The sequence below is a fragment of the Notolepis coatsorum genome (assembly GCF_963971535.1).
Source record: "Notolepis coatsorum genome assembly, chromosome: 20".
NCBI classification, from domain to species: domain Eukaryota; kingdom Metazoa; phylum Chordata; class Actinopteri; order Aulopiformes; family Paralepididae; genus Notolepis; species Notolepis coatsorum.
In genome coordinates this window covers 5,563,850-5,576,588 of record NC_140184.1, presented here as the reverse complement: position 1 = coordinate 5,576,588, position 12,739 = coordinate 5,563,850, and the positions used below count along the sequence as shown (strand labels likewise).

Here is a 12,739-nt window from a genome sequence, read left to right as displayed (position 1 = left end):
CCTGTTGAACTTGGTGAACTAGAGGGAGAAACCTGTTGAACTTGGTGAACTAGAGGGAGAAACCTGTTGAACTTGGTGAACTACAGAGAGAAACCTGTTGAACTTGGTGAACTACAGAGAGAAACCTGTTGAACTTGGTGAACTAGAGGGAGAAACCTGTTGAACTTGGTGAACTAGAGGGAGAAACCTGTTGAACTTGGTGAACTAGAGAGAGAAACCTGTTGAACTTGGTGAACTAGAGAGAAACCTGTTGAACTTGGTGAACTAGAGAGAGAAGCCTGTTGAACTTGGTGAACTAGAGGGAGAAACCTGTTGAACTTGGTGAACTAGAGGGAGAAACCTGTTGAACTTGGTGAACTAGAGAGAAACCTGTTGAAGACGTGGCTCAAAAGGGACTATAATTAACCTAGACACTCAGCAAAGAGGCACCGTTGCATGTTTATGAGTCTGTTATGTATATAAATGGTATATGTGATGTGTTGTGTGATGTCATATCTGTATGATGCATGTCTAAGCATCACACTCCCCCACCCCCCCCTACAAGGACCACAATGGAAATAAGCTCTGAGCTTTTTTGTGTTCATCCTTGGCAGTATCTCCTGTTATTTTTATATTGTCAAATAAAGTCATTCATTCATTCATTCAAAGGTAGCCCTCGTGGGACCGACTGCTTGTTCCCTGCTTCTAGCGTGGTGTTGTTCAGTAGGCACTGGTCCCATACCGGTCCCATACCTAAACACAGCTGCCTTTCAAGTTAAAGAGGAATTCAGAGGGGGGGGCAGGTGGCGCACGGAGATTACGTTCGTCACCAACACCGGGAGACACTAGGATTCGCCTGTTCGAATCCAGCTCCCGGCGTTGCTATCAGCTTGGCTGTCCTCTCACACTGATACAATTGGCTGTATCAGGGGGTGGGAGGCTGAAGGGTGGGTCCTGGGCGTTGTGGACAGCGACCCCTACAGTTCGGTCGGGGCGCCTGCTCAGCGAGGGTTGGAACTGAGGAGAGATAGTGTGGCCTCCCACACGCTACACTCTCCCCGGTGAGAACCTGCGCGGCCAGGTTGGCCTGCCCCAGGCTGCACATGCGTCGGAGGAAAGCATGTGACAGTCTCCGGTCTCCCGGACCAACAGTAGGGGAAAGTACGCAACAACCAGGAAGGGTGGGATGGGAGAAAAATCGGGAAAAAGGAGGGGAAGAAAGATAAAAAATTAAATAAAAAAAATAGGAATTCAGACACATTTCACTTGGCTATAACTCTGCAAAAGTAAGACAATTTACATAAAAGAAAATGATTTTGGAAGGATTTTTCAAAGTAAGGAAATGCAATGCAATGACATCTATTGCAAAATGTAATTTACAATTGCGTTCTTTTACCTAAGCAACTACAAAATCATCTCAAGCAGTGCACTTTGATGATGACATAACATCATGTTCCTTATTCCTAGAGCTCATAACTCAAAAGTTAATAAATAAATAACAGGAAAACATTTTGGACAAATCTTAGGACGGCGTCTACTTTTGCAGAATTGTAACTTAGGTGGTATTCCTCTTTAATATCACTAAAAAGTGATAGAAGTCATCTTGTTTTGTTTAACCTCATCCATGTCAATCTTCTGATAGAACAGGTTGTGTTTAACCCTTTCACTACCACACTACGGAAGGTTAACCCTTTCACTACCACACTACGGAAGGTTAACCCTTTCACTACCACACTACGGAAGGTTAACCCTTTCACTACCACACTACAGAAGGTTAACCCTTTCACTACCACACTACAGAAGGTTAACCCTTTCACTACCACACTACGGAAGGTTAACCCTTTCACTACCACACTACGGAAGGTTAACCCTTTCACTACCACACTACAGGAGGTTAACCTTTCACTACCACACTACAGACGGCGTAGTGAAAGGTTAACCTTTGGTAGTGCGTTAGTGAAAGGGTTAATATGGAAAATTGTTGCTGCTCACAAACGAATCAGGACTAATACATCTCATCCAGTACCAGTATGTTCACCCCCGTGTGTGTGTGTGTGTGTGTGTGTGTGTGTGTGTGTGTGTGTGTGTGTGTGTGTGTGTGTGTGTGTGTGTGTGTGTGTGTGTGTGTGTGTGTGTGTGTGTGTGTGTGTGTGTGTGTGTGTGTGTGTGTGTGTGTGTGTGTGTGTGTGTGTGTGTGTGGTCAGTGAATGGCAAACAGGAGCAGGCTCTGGAGGCTCTACAGCTGTGTCTGAAGCTGCAGCAGTCGCGCAGCAGGGAGGAGCTACGGAGGCTCCTGAGGTTCATGGCCGTCGCGGCCCAATCACAGGGGCTCAAGCTGCACCCAGAGGTGAGGTTAGGTACTACACACATGACATCACAGGGGCTCACGCTGCACCCAGAGGTGAGGTGTGGTACTACACACATGACATCACAGGGGCTCACGCTGCACCCAGAGGTGAGGTGTGGTACTACACACATGACGTCACAGGGGCTCACGCTGAGATGTTTAATAATATATTTAATTTATATAGCACACTTTAAACTCAGTGAGCGCTCAAGGTGCTTCACAGCAGAAGGAAAATATTAAAATAATTTAATAAAAGTTTTAAAACAAGAAAACATTCAAATGAATAAAATAAAAAGATAAGAATAAAAAAAAAGTTTAAAACATAAAACATTTTAAATGAATAAAAAATTAAATAAAAAACAAAACATAGGAGCAGATTAAAAAACAGGCCCTAGTGGTAAAATAAATGGGTTTTAAGGCTGGCCTTGAGGGCAGCAAGGGAGACTGAGGCCTTGATGCACCCCGGCAGCTGATTCCACAGGCGGACACACAGTGTGGAAAAAGCACGGCGCCCCATGGTCGACAGACTAGTGTGTGGGATGGAGAGGAGGTTTTGGCTGTTTCTGTAGGTACTACACACATGATTGATTGATTGAAAACTTTATTAGCAGATTGCAGAATGGGTACAATACATTACGGCTCAATACACACAATTGTTAAGGGGATGCAGACCAGAGGAAGACTTTCGTCTTGTTTACATCAGGGTCCCCCATTTTCAATTCATCATAACATTTATGACATACAGGTAGACAGTACTGTTACATCCTGACATTTATGACATCATGGATTGTGTTTGTATGTAGCATGTTGATGTCTGAAACGCAAAACCTCCTATCTGCAAAATTTCGGATTGATGAGAAATTCACTTTGGATGATGAGAAACCTCGTATCTGCACCTATTCAGTCTGTCTGCAAGATATTTTCCAAAAGCAGTGTATTGTATCGGGTATCCTTTATCCGTTTCAGCCATCGATGTGTGTGTGTGTACAGTATGTTGGTGTGCTTGAAGACCACAACACAGAGCGTCTAGGATCGCCCTATCGCCTAGGGTCAGGGGTCAGGGGTCAACACGCTGCTCGGGAGGAGCCGGCAATAGAACCGGGAACCTTCCGATTACCAGACGACCGCTCTCTTACCTCCTGAGCCACTGTCCGGCGTGCTGTACATGTACATTATCCTGCTTGTCACACTGCTACCTACCAAAGGCATTCATCATTTGACACAAAATATTGATTTAAGATGGATTCATTACAAGCCTTCACCAACTAGTCCGGCAGAACTGAAGACCGTCGCCGTGGCGACGTGAATAAGATGATTGACGGCGTTATTGTCCACAGTGGTCATTATTCAAGAACAACTGACCACAGGAGGCATTCATTGACCAATCAGACTCGTAAAATATGTGTGTGTGTGTGTGTGTGTGTGTGTGTGTGTGTGTGTGTGTGTGTGTGTGTGTGTGTGTGTGTGTGTGTGTGTGTGTGTGTGTGTGTGTGTGTGTGTGTGTGTGTGTGTGTGTGTGTGTGTGTGTGTGTGTGTGTGTGTGTGTGTGTGTGTGTGTGTGTGTGTGTGTGTGTGTGTGTGTGTGGAGGTGCACGTGCTCTCTGCTAATCCATGTGTATCTCCTCTCAGATCGAGAACAGGATGGCTGTGAAGAGGTCGTTTGCCGGTGCCATCGTCTACAGCACCAGACTGGCCAAAGGGAAGGTGGACCTGATGGTTCTGTTCATGGTGGATCACCACTGCGATGTGTTTAAGGTGAGTGATCCGTCTTCTTTAGCGGTGGATGTGTACTTGCCCCGTGTGTGAGGATGAGGATGAGGATGAGGATGAGGATTAAATCAAGGCCCACCAATGGCGGGCTTTGTGTAACCCATGTGATGCAGTGTGGGATGTGAGAGCGAGTTGATTTAATCTCCTTTTCTTTGGAACATCTCTGGCATGGCTTCTGCACGAATATATTAAAGGGATAGTTCGGTTTTTTTGGATATTACGTTGTATGAAATACTTACCAGTAGTGTAGTGGATGCAAAGGCAAAGCTGTTAGCTTGACTTACAGAGTCCCTTGGTCGGAGTTCTGGCCGGGTTCCGAGTGAGCCGGGACGCTTTTTAGACAGCAAATGGTAGAAACGGGTAGAAACAAAACCAAAAGGTTTCCACCTCCAAAACAAAACACAAAAGTCCTCCAGCATTTTGAAACAGCCGATAGGCCGCGTTACCTGTGAAACGGCTCCAGTGAGTAGTGATACACAGACCTTTTCAGAGAAACAAAATAGTGCCCAGTGATCACAGAATCCATAGTGGTGGAGGACGATGACTTTTGAAACGGGAAACCCTTTTGCCTGCATGTTGCGCTGTGGATTAACCCTTTCACTGCCGCACTACCAAACGGTTAACCCTTTCACTGCGACAATACACAGAAGGTTAACCCTTTCACTGACACACAACAGCGGGTTAACGTCGGTAGTGTGCTAGTAAAGGGTTAACCTTCTGTAGTGTGGCACTGAAAGGGTTAAAACTCCAGAGTCAGACATGATAAGATACCAATTTCCTCTCTGTGTGCGTTCAGTAGAAAGCTAACCTAGCTTAGCACAAAAGGAGCGGAAGCGGATACGGACCACTAGCCCAGCTGTTGGCTAAAAAAACACCTCTCCCGGAGTTTTAAGCTAGGCTAGTGGGCGGCTGGGTGGCGCAGCGGACATTGCGCTTGTCACCAACGCAAGAGACACCGGGTTCGACTCTGGCTGTCGGCGTTGCCTCCGGGATCATCCCTATGTTCCCCGGGTCCTATGTTCCCCGGGTCCTATGTTCCCCGGGTTCTATGTTCCCCGCTTTGATTGAGTAATAGATTGAACATTTTATAAATTATTATTATTTTATTAATTATTAATGTCCGCCTTGTTTCGAACGGTTAAGCTTAGGCCCTCTTTCGAACTGGTTACGGTTAGAGTTTGGAATCAGGGCTGGTGGTCTAACATTTTCAATCAATCAATCAATCAATCAAAGCGGGGAACATAGAACCTGGGGAACATAGGACCCGGGGAACATAGACATGCTCCCTTGCCTCCGGCTTGGACCGGCCGTCATACTAACTCAATTGGCAGAGTTAGCGGGTGGATGTCGATGGGTGGTAATCTGGACGTTGTGGACAGCGACTCCTACAGGTCGGTTAGGGACGCCTGCACAGCAGAGACAGGAAATGGCGGGGGTAGTGTGAGCCTCCCACATGTTACTCCTCGCCAATGAGAGTCCGCGCTGGCAGGTGAAAAGATGTGACAGGCTGCCTCCTCGTGTACCGGAGGGGACACGTGATGCAAGGCTTCTATCCTCCCTACAACCGGCCAGTGGGGGGCATATGCGAGCAACGTTCAAGACAGGGGAGGAGAGAATTGGCACAATGGAATTGGGATGGGAGAAAAATAGAAAAAGTGGATAAAAAAAAGCTAGGCTAGTGGTCCGTATCCGCTTCCACTCATTATTGTGTGCTAAGCTAGGCTAGCTTACAGCCGATTAGCTTTCTACTGAACGCACACAGAGAGGAAATTGTTATCCATCTTCTTGTCTGACTCTGGAGAAGATGTCAGAAAAAAAAAAAAAAAAAACGAGAACCCCGAACTGTCGTCTGTAAGTGCATTTCCCCAGAATGTTGGCGTGTGCCTTTTTAAGAATATATCCCAGGGGGAGCTCCAGTAGCTCACCGCGTACCTCGAACGCTATTTCGGCGTCGGGGACAACCGTGCGCGTCACGGATCTGGGGTACACGAGTTCGACTCCCGGACTCGCCGTATTTTCTCAGAGTGTCTTTCCCCCCATCTATACCCCATTCAACCTATATCTGTCGGTCATACTTGACCAGAAAAAGCGATAAACGCGAAAAGAACCAGCTGACTGGTCAAAGTTTAAAAAAATATATATATATCCCAAAGCAAACACAAGAAATTCCTCAGAATGGGAGTTCACGAAGGGCATGTTTCTGAATAGTCATTAGTCCCGTGTCTGTGTGCTCACAGCAGGGTGGAGCGTGGGAGAGCGAGAGCCAGGCAACCCTATCTCTAGATTGCTAGATGGCAGTTTAGTAAACAATAAGACAGTTCCGTTTGTGACGCAGAATGGATGAAAGCTTGTTGGGCTGTTTATCTAATGGGGTTGGAGTGCGTGGCAGCTGAAGGGTGCTGCTCCGGGACCAGCATACTGCAATTAATTTAATTTTTTATTAAATGTATAAAGGTAGTGGTTAAGGTTAGGGATAGGTTTATAAACAACTTTTAACATCCCCATGCACATCAGAAAAGCATGTTGTGGTGCGACAGACATCCCAGGGACATCACCGGCACGGCGACAGCAGATTAACTGTTACTCACTGTTACTCATTTTACTCATTTTACTGTTACTCATTTCTGTATGGGGCTCATACAGAAACAAGCATTTTAAAGTATTCTGTATTTTATTATGACAAATAATAAACAAACTTGAACTTAACTACACTGCTGTATGATACAAATCAAGATAGTTGCAAAGTACTCTGGAGGAGACACTGTCGTGTGGAAACGTTTGTGATTTCTGCAGCCAAGTCTTTCTAAAGAGGAGCCATGTGCTCCACAGTACCTTCCTTCTTCATAGTTGGAAACTTGTCGACTTTCTTGTCCCTCCAGATTCCTGCTTCGTTGCACAAGCTTGTCGGTGTCAGACTAACCAACATAGTGAAGGGGAAAGATCTAGACGTCGTGCCAGGTTTGTAAAGCTCTTTTCTCCGGCGCTCTTGTCCCATCTTACTAATTCAATAGTTTTGACCGCCTCCTGTCCTGACCGAACAACGCATTTGACAGGGTTCACACAAGGTCCTTGAAGTGCTTATTAAAGTGCTAGATCTTTGTAAAAAAATAATAATAAAAAAGTCAAGGTCTGTAATTCCTTGAAAACAGCCAATTTTTTAACAAGGTGCTTAAAAAGTCCTGTTCATCCATGATCAAATTGTTCTGAATCAAGAAATATATTTTTTTAATCTAAAGTGTAACTAATTGTCGGAAATTGGTTTTAAGTAATGTCCGATATTATCGGCCGATATCGGCATTAAAATGTGATATCGGAAAATATCGGTATCGGTTTTCAATTTTTATTTTATTTTTTTATTACATTTCTATAGAAATGATGTCCGATATTATCGGCCTACTGATATTATCGGCCTACTGATATTATCGGCCGATATCTGCATTAAAATGTGATATCGGTTGATATCGGTATCGGAAATTAAGAGTTGGACAATATCGGTATATCGGTATCGGTAAAAAAGCCAACATCGAGCATCCCTAGTTTTAAGGCATAAATATTGGATCCGATTTTCTTTTCAATAAAAAACAGCATTTAAAAGTGAATTGTATCTTTTTAAATGCCCCTTTAAAATGGAAAATAGTGCTTAGAAGAACAGTACTTGAAAGTCCTTGAATTTCATTTAGCAATGTCTGCGGGAACCCTGATTTGAACAAAACCCCTTTGTGAATGAAAAAGAAACAATCCTCTGTCCCCTCTCTCCCCTTCACCCTCAGGCTCAACATATTGCAAGCAACTGAGTGCGAAGGCCTACGTGGAAAGTGTAAAGAAAACCACCAAAGGGGAACTTTGGTCCTTACTCCGCACGATCCACGAGAACTCCAAACTGTCCGCCAAGGAGAAGAGGAGGCTGATGGGACAGTTCTATAAGGGCCACCCCGAGATCTTTGTTCAGTACTTCGGAAACAGATTGTCCAGCGTTGATATGTAACTACAGCCAATATTTATTAAGGTGAACAACCAATGTACCATTTGTAAATAAAATAAAGAGAAAGAAAGAGAAAGTCATATGAACAAAGGTGATGTAAATAGTGTAAAGATGTGCTGTACAGGTCGATAACTTTATTTACTTGAATGGATGTGGAAAGTTGAAAGCGAAAGCTTGAATAAATGTGAATTTGTTATGTTTTCCGATTGGACTGCAATATTTAAGATAGTACTTGGCTGTTATTTGTTAGGACGTTTTACGCCTCATAACCGTCACCTATAGCGTTGTCTGTCGAGTGAAATGAGACCCTGTTATTTGGGTCAAGACAAGGAAATAAACACAGCATTTGCTCTAGAGCAGCGGTTCTCAAACTATGGGTCGCGACCGAAAGTGGGGTCGTAGGTAGGTGACTGGGGTCGCGCATTGGCAAGTAAAACAATAAAAATGGTATGTTCTGGCAACATTTTGGCTAAATATGCCTCGTTTTATAAATGTGCATTGATAACATAGTGCTGTAATACAATTTTCTAATAAATATTAGGGATGTCCGATATTATCGGCCTACCGATACTATCGGCCGATATTGGCATTAAAATGTGATATCGGAAATTATCGGTATCGATCCACAACAAGAGATATGTAATGTTAATTACCTGAAATTATTCCGTTTTTTTGGGGGGGGGGGGGGGGGGGGGGGGGGAGCCCCGCATATATCGGTATCGGTATCGGAAATTAAGAGTTGGACAATATCGGTATATCGGTATTGGTAAAAAATCCAATGTCGAACATCCCTAATAAATATGCATGGTCAAGTTCAACAACGTGTGCTTTTTTATTTTTATATTCCTTAATGACACGTTGAAATTCCACGATACATTAAGTGCGGGGTCGCCAAAAAGAATCCTAAATAAAATGGGGTGGTGGTATAAAACAGTGTGAGAACCCCTGCTCTAGAGTTCCATGTGTTGCTTCTCCACAGTAGACCACTGCACCTCCACGTTACATGGAGCTCATGGGAGGAGAGCACAGGGGATGAAATTAATTAATGTTGATTAGAGTCTTGACATTAAGTGCTTTTAGTTACGGCTGTGGGGGCGCTGGAGACATGATCCAATAGACTTTTGTATATACGCCTGAGTCTCCTGAACACGGAGAGACCAACCCCAAGTCGATCGGCACTGTCTCGGCTGATCTATAGTCACTTTTCCGCACTGCGCAGATTGCCCACGGAGTCTCTCTGGATTGTCCAGAGATCTAGGTTTATCAATCTGCGCATGCAGAGTTTACAGAGTAGGTGTGGACAAGACTAGACGCTATAGCTCGGCCGACAAAGTGACGATCGACTTGGGGTTGATCTCTCCGTGTTCAGGAGACTCGGGCGTATACAAAAGTACATTGGATCATGTCTCCAGCGCCCCCACAGCCGTAGCTACAACCACTTACGTCAAGGCTCTAATCAACATTCATTCATTTTATCCTCCCATGAGCTGAACATACCGGAAGTGTTGTGGTGGTCTTTAACCCCGTGTGCGGTGGTCTTTAACCCTGTGTGCGGTGGTCTTTAAGCCTGTGTGCAGGCGGCATGGAGAGGCACAGACGCTCATCCTGTGTCAATCAATGTATTCTTTGTGGCAACAGGAATAAACATGTAAGGATTTGCCCAAGGTGGCTTGTTGACTCCATGTTGTCTTCTCCTGTTGTGATGCACAGCACAGTCTGGAGAACGGGCGAGAGCGGAAACTGGAATCTAAAAATGTTTCAAAGTCTGATTTCGTGCTCTCATGAGAAGCGTCCCTCAGGGTCTGTTTGTTTCTGCTCACCAGAATATCTGGTGTCAGCGTTACGCTCCTTTCTATGGCGTCAGTTCAGCTTTTCACATGAGGCGCCCTTTATTAACTGACCGTGACGCCTGGCTCGCGTCGGAGAGCCACGGTCGTCAGCAGCCGAAGGCTATGAATGTCCAACGCTTTGATTTGCACAGTAATGGTCTTTTACACGTCGCCCGATTTCAAGGTTGATTATAGTCTTAATGAAGAGACTGATCACATTGGCATCATGCGCAGTGGTGGAAAGTAACTACGTGTTTTTACTCGAGTACTGTACTTTTCGAGCTACTTGTACTTTACGTACACTTTAGGGAACTTTATACTTTTACTCTAATATAATGTATGAAGATTATATACTTTCATATTTGAAGCTTGTCAACTTCAAGAGGGCGTAATCAGAGCAGCATAACTGGACCACATAATAATAATAATAATGCTGACCTCTTTAGAGAGAGGTCTTTATTCGGCATGCAACGACACCGACATGCAATGGGCGGCACACACACAGAGGAATACACAGACACAGAGGAATACACACACACACAGAGGAATACACACACACACAGAGGAACACACACACACATGCAATTGTCTCTCAGGGTCGCCGATGCGATTGAGCTCTGCTCTTAACCCATGGACCACATACCACTTTAACATAACTTTTAATGGATCGAGGATTGAATGCTCCCAAGCTCTGCAATACACAAACATCATGTAGAATGCATATTTCTTTTATCTTTAGATACTTAAGTACATTCAAGAGCAAATACCTCTCTACTTTTACCTAAGTAGAATTTGAATGGATGACTTTGACCAGAGTACTCATTTATCTGGGTATTTCTACTTTTACTTTGGCATCTGGAGTGTCAATTTATGTATCTCCGGCAGAACACACAAGACGACCTTCAGCTGGCCTCTAAGACGACCTTCAGCTGGCCTCTAAGACAACCTTCAGCTGGTCTCTAAGACGACCTTCATCTGGCCTCTAAGAATCAAGAGGTTTATTTGTCACATACATACCAGGGCATACAGTGAAATGCGGGTGGTCATGCCCGCATTGATTGTGCAAAATACAATAATAAAATAGGCATAGAATAAAAGAAAATAGGTAAGACACGAGATGTGCATGATAAAAAAGACATGCTAATTTTCTGAGAAACTGGTTCCTATGTACACTATTATACAATTTACAATTTTAACTCTTAATGTGTCTAAGACTCTAAACCATACTATACAGTACCTCCTTCCTTTAAAGTGACTTTCCATTATTTAAAGTGACATTTTGTTTAAAGTGAATTGTTTTAGCAGTTGCCGCATGAGTGTCGTCTGTGTGTGCTCATGTGTACTTGTGAGTACGGATCCTCTCGTTCACCCAGGCTGCTACTGACTATAAACCAGGACAGCTGTTGTAGAACAGATGAACAAAAGCACATCAAATGTCCAAATCGCAGCACAATGCGTCCTCCTCCCCGGGATTTTCTGTCCGTTCCTCACGCCAGACGTACCCTTGGAGCTCGCCGCTAAATATAGGATTACATTCTCTCACCATCGTTTCCTTCAGGGGTTGTATTGCTGTCTCCGTCTGAATTATTTCTTAGTAAACAGGCCTAGGATTACTGGCTGAGCGGTCCATTTGATTGACAAATCTGCAAAAATGCTTGTCGCCATTTGTCCTGCAAATGCAGGCCGTCATGGCCTTTATCAAAACCTAATTATTAATGACATAGACATGCTATAATAATTTGTATTGGGTACTACTGGATACTAGGGCTGTCCCCGACTAAGGATTTGTCGTTAGTCGACTATTGGTCGACATAAAAAAAAAGAAAAAGTATAATATTTAAATTTAAAACTTTTTTTTTATTTATTTTTTATCATTCCATTTGGGCTGTGGGGGGTGCTTAATGTCTGAAGGAGTCGACTGAAGGCTTCTTGTCCTCTGCAAAAGCATGCAATTGGTCCACTGATGGATACATCTTGATATTTGTCTGGTCTAGTGTGTTCATTAGATGGGTGAAATCCTCTTTCAGTGCCTCTGTGCCTGTTTTCGTAGGCAGTTAGCCTCTGGTATGCGTGCCATTAGCGTTAGCCACGCTTCTAGGCCTCTTCTTTTGGAAAAAATTATAAACATTTTATTTTTATTTTTTTTATTATATTATATTCGACTAAGAGGTTGGCCAATCGACTACGGCTCCTTTCGACCAATTAGTCGACTAATCGATTAATAGGGGTCAGCCCTACTGGATACAGTAGGTATAGATGGAATCACCAATGTGTTATCAGTTGGCAATAGAGTAGCAAAATGTTTATTTATATGAGATTATTACTTTTAACTTTTGCTATTAGCAAGTCCATTCTTGCTCTCATAACCTATCCTGATTGACACTCAAATATATATATATTAGGGTCTTTAAATATTAACTCAATATCCAGGGGCGGAGCTTCCTATAGGAGACATTGGCGGTTGCCTAGAGCGCCTCCGAGAGGGGGGGGGGGCCCAAAAAGTGCGCCCAACAATAAAAAAGAATATATGAAAAAATATAATATAATATATATTTTTTGCTGGGCAGACTTTTTTGCGCCCCCTTATCTGCAACCAATATTTTGACATATATTTTGTTTGTAATAAATAAAGGTGCAGTACTTTACTGTAGAACCGTTAACTCATTCAGCGCCAATCACGATGATAGTCGGGTTAACTCGCCGACCGTTCAGTGCCAATCACGAGTATAGTCGGGTTTTAATCGTTATTTCTTTTATTAGCGATATCCATTCATTTTCAACCATCCAGCCTGATGTTATCGTTGGGAATGGGTCTGAGCTCGCAAAAGGGCA

General features: G+C 43.8%; 1 protein-coding gene across 1 annotated transcript in view; it reads left to right on the top strand.

Annotated features, from left to right (window-relative positions):
• depdc7a (DEP domain containing 7, paralog a) overlaps window positions 1–8,739 on the top strand; it is a 34,547-nt gene extending 25,808 nt beyond the window's left edge. The window contains 4 exon segments of the mRNA XM_084337517.1: window positions 2,184–2,326; window positions 3,956–4,081; window positions 6,976–7,054; window positions 7,867–8,739. Coding sequence (XP_084193643.1) covers window positions 2,184–2,326; window positions 3,956–4,081; window positions 6,976–7,054; window positions 7,867–8,081 — 563 coding nt within the window. The 3' untranslated portion in view covers window positions 8,082–8,739.
• The last annotated feature ends 4,000 nt before the right edge of the window (window positions 8,740–12,739 follow it).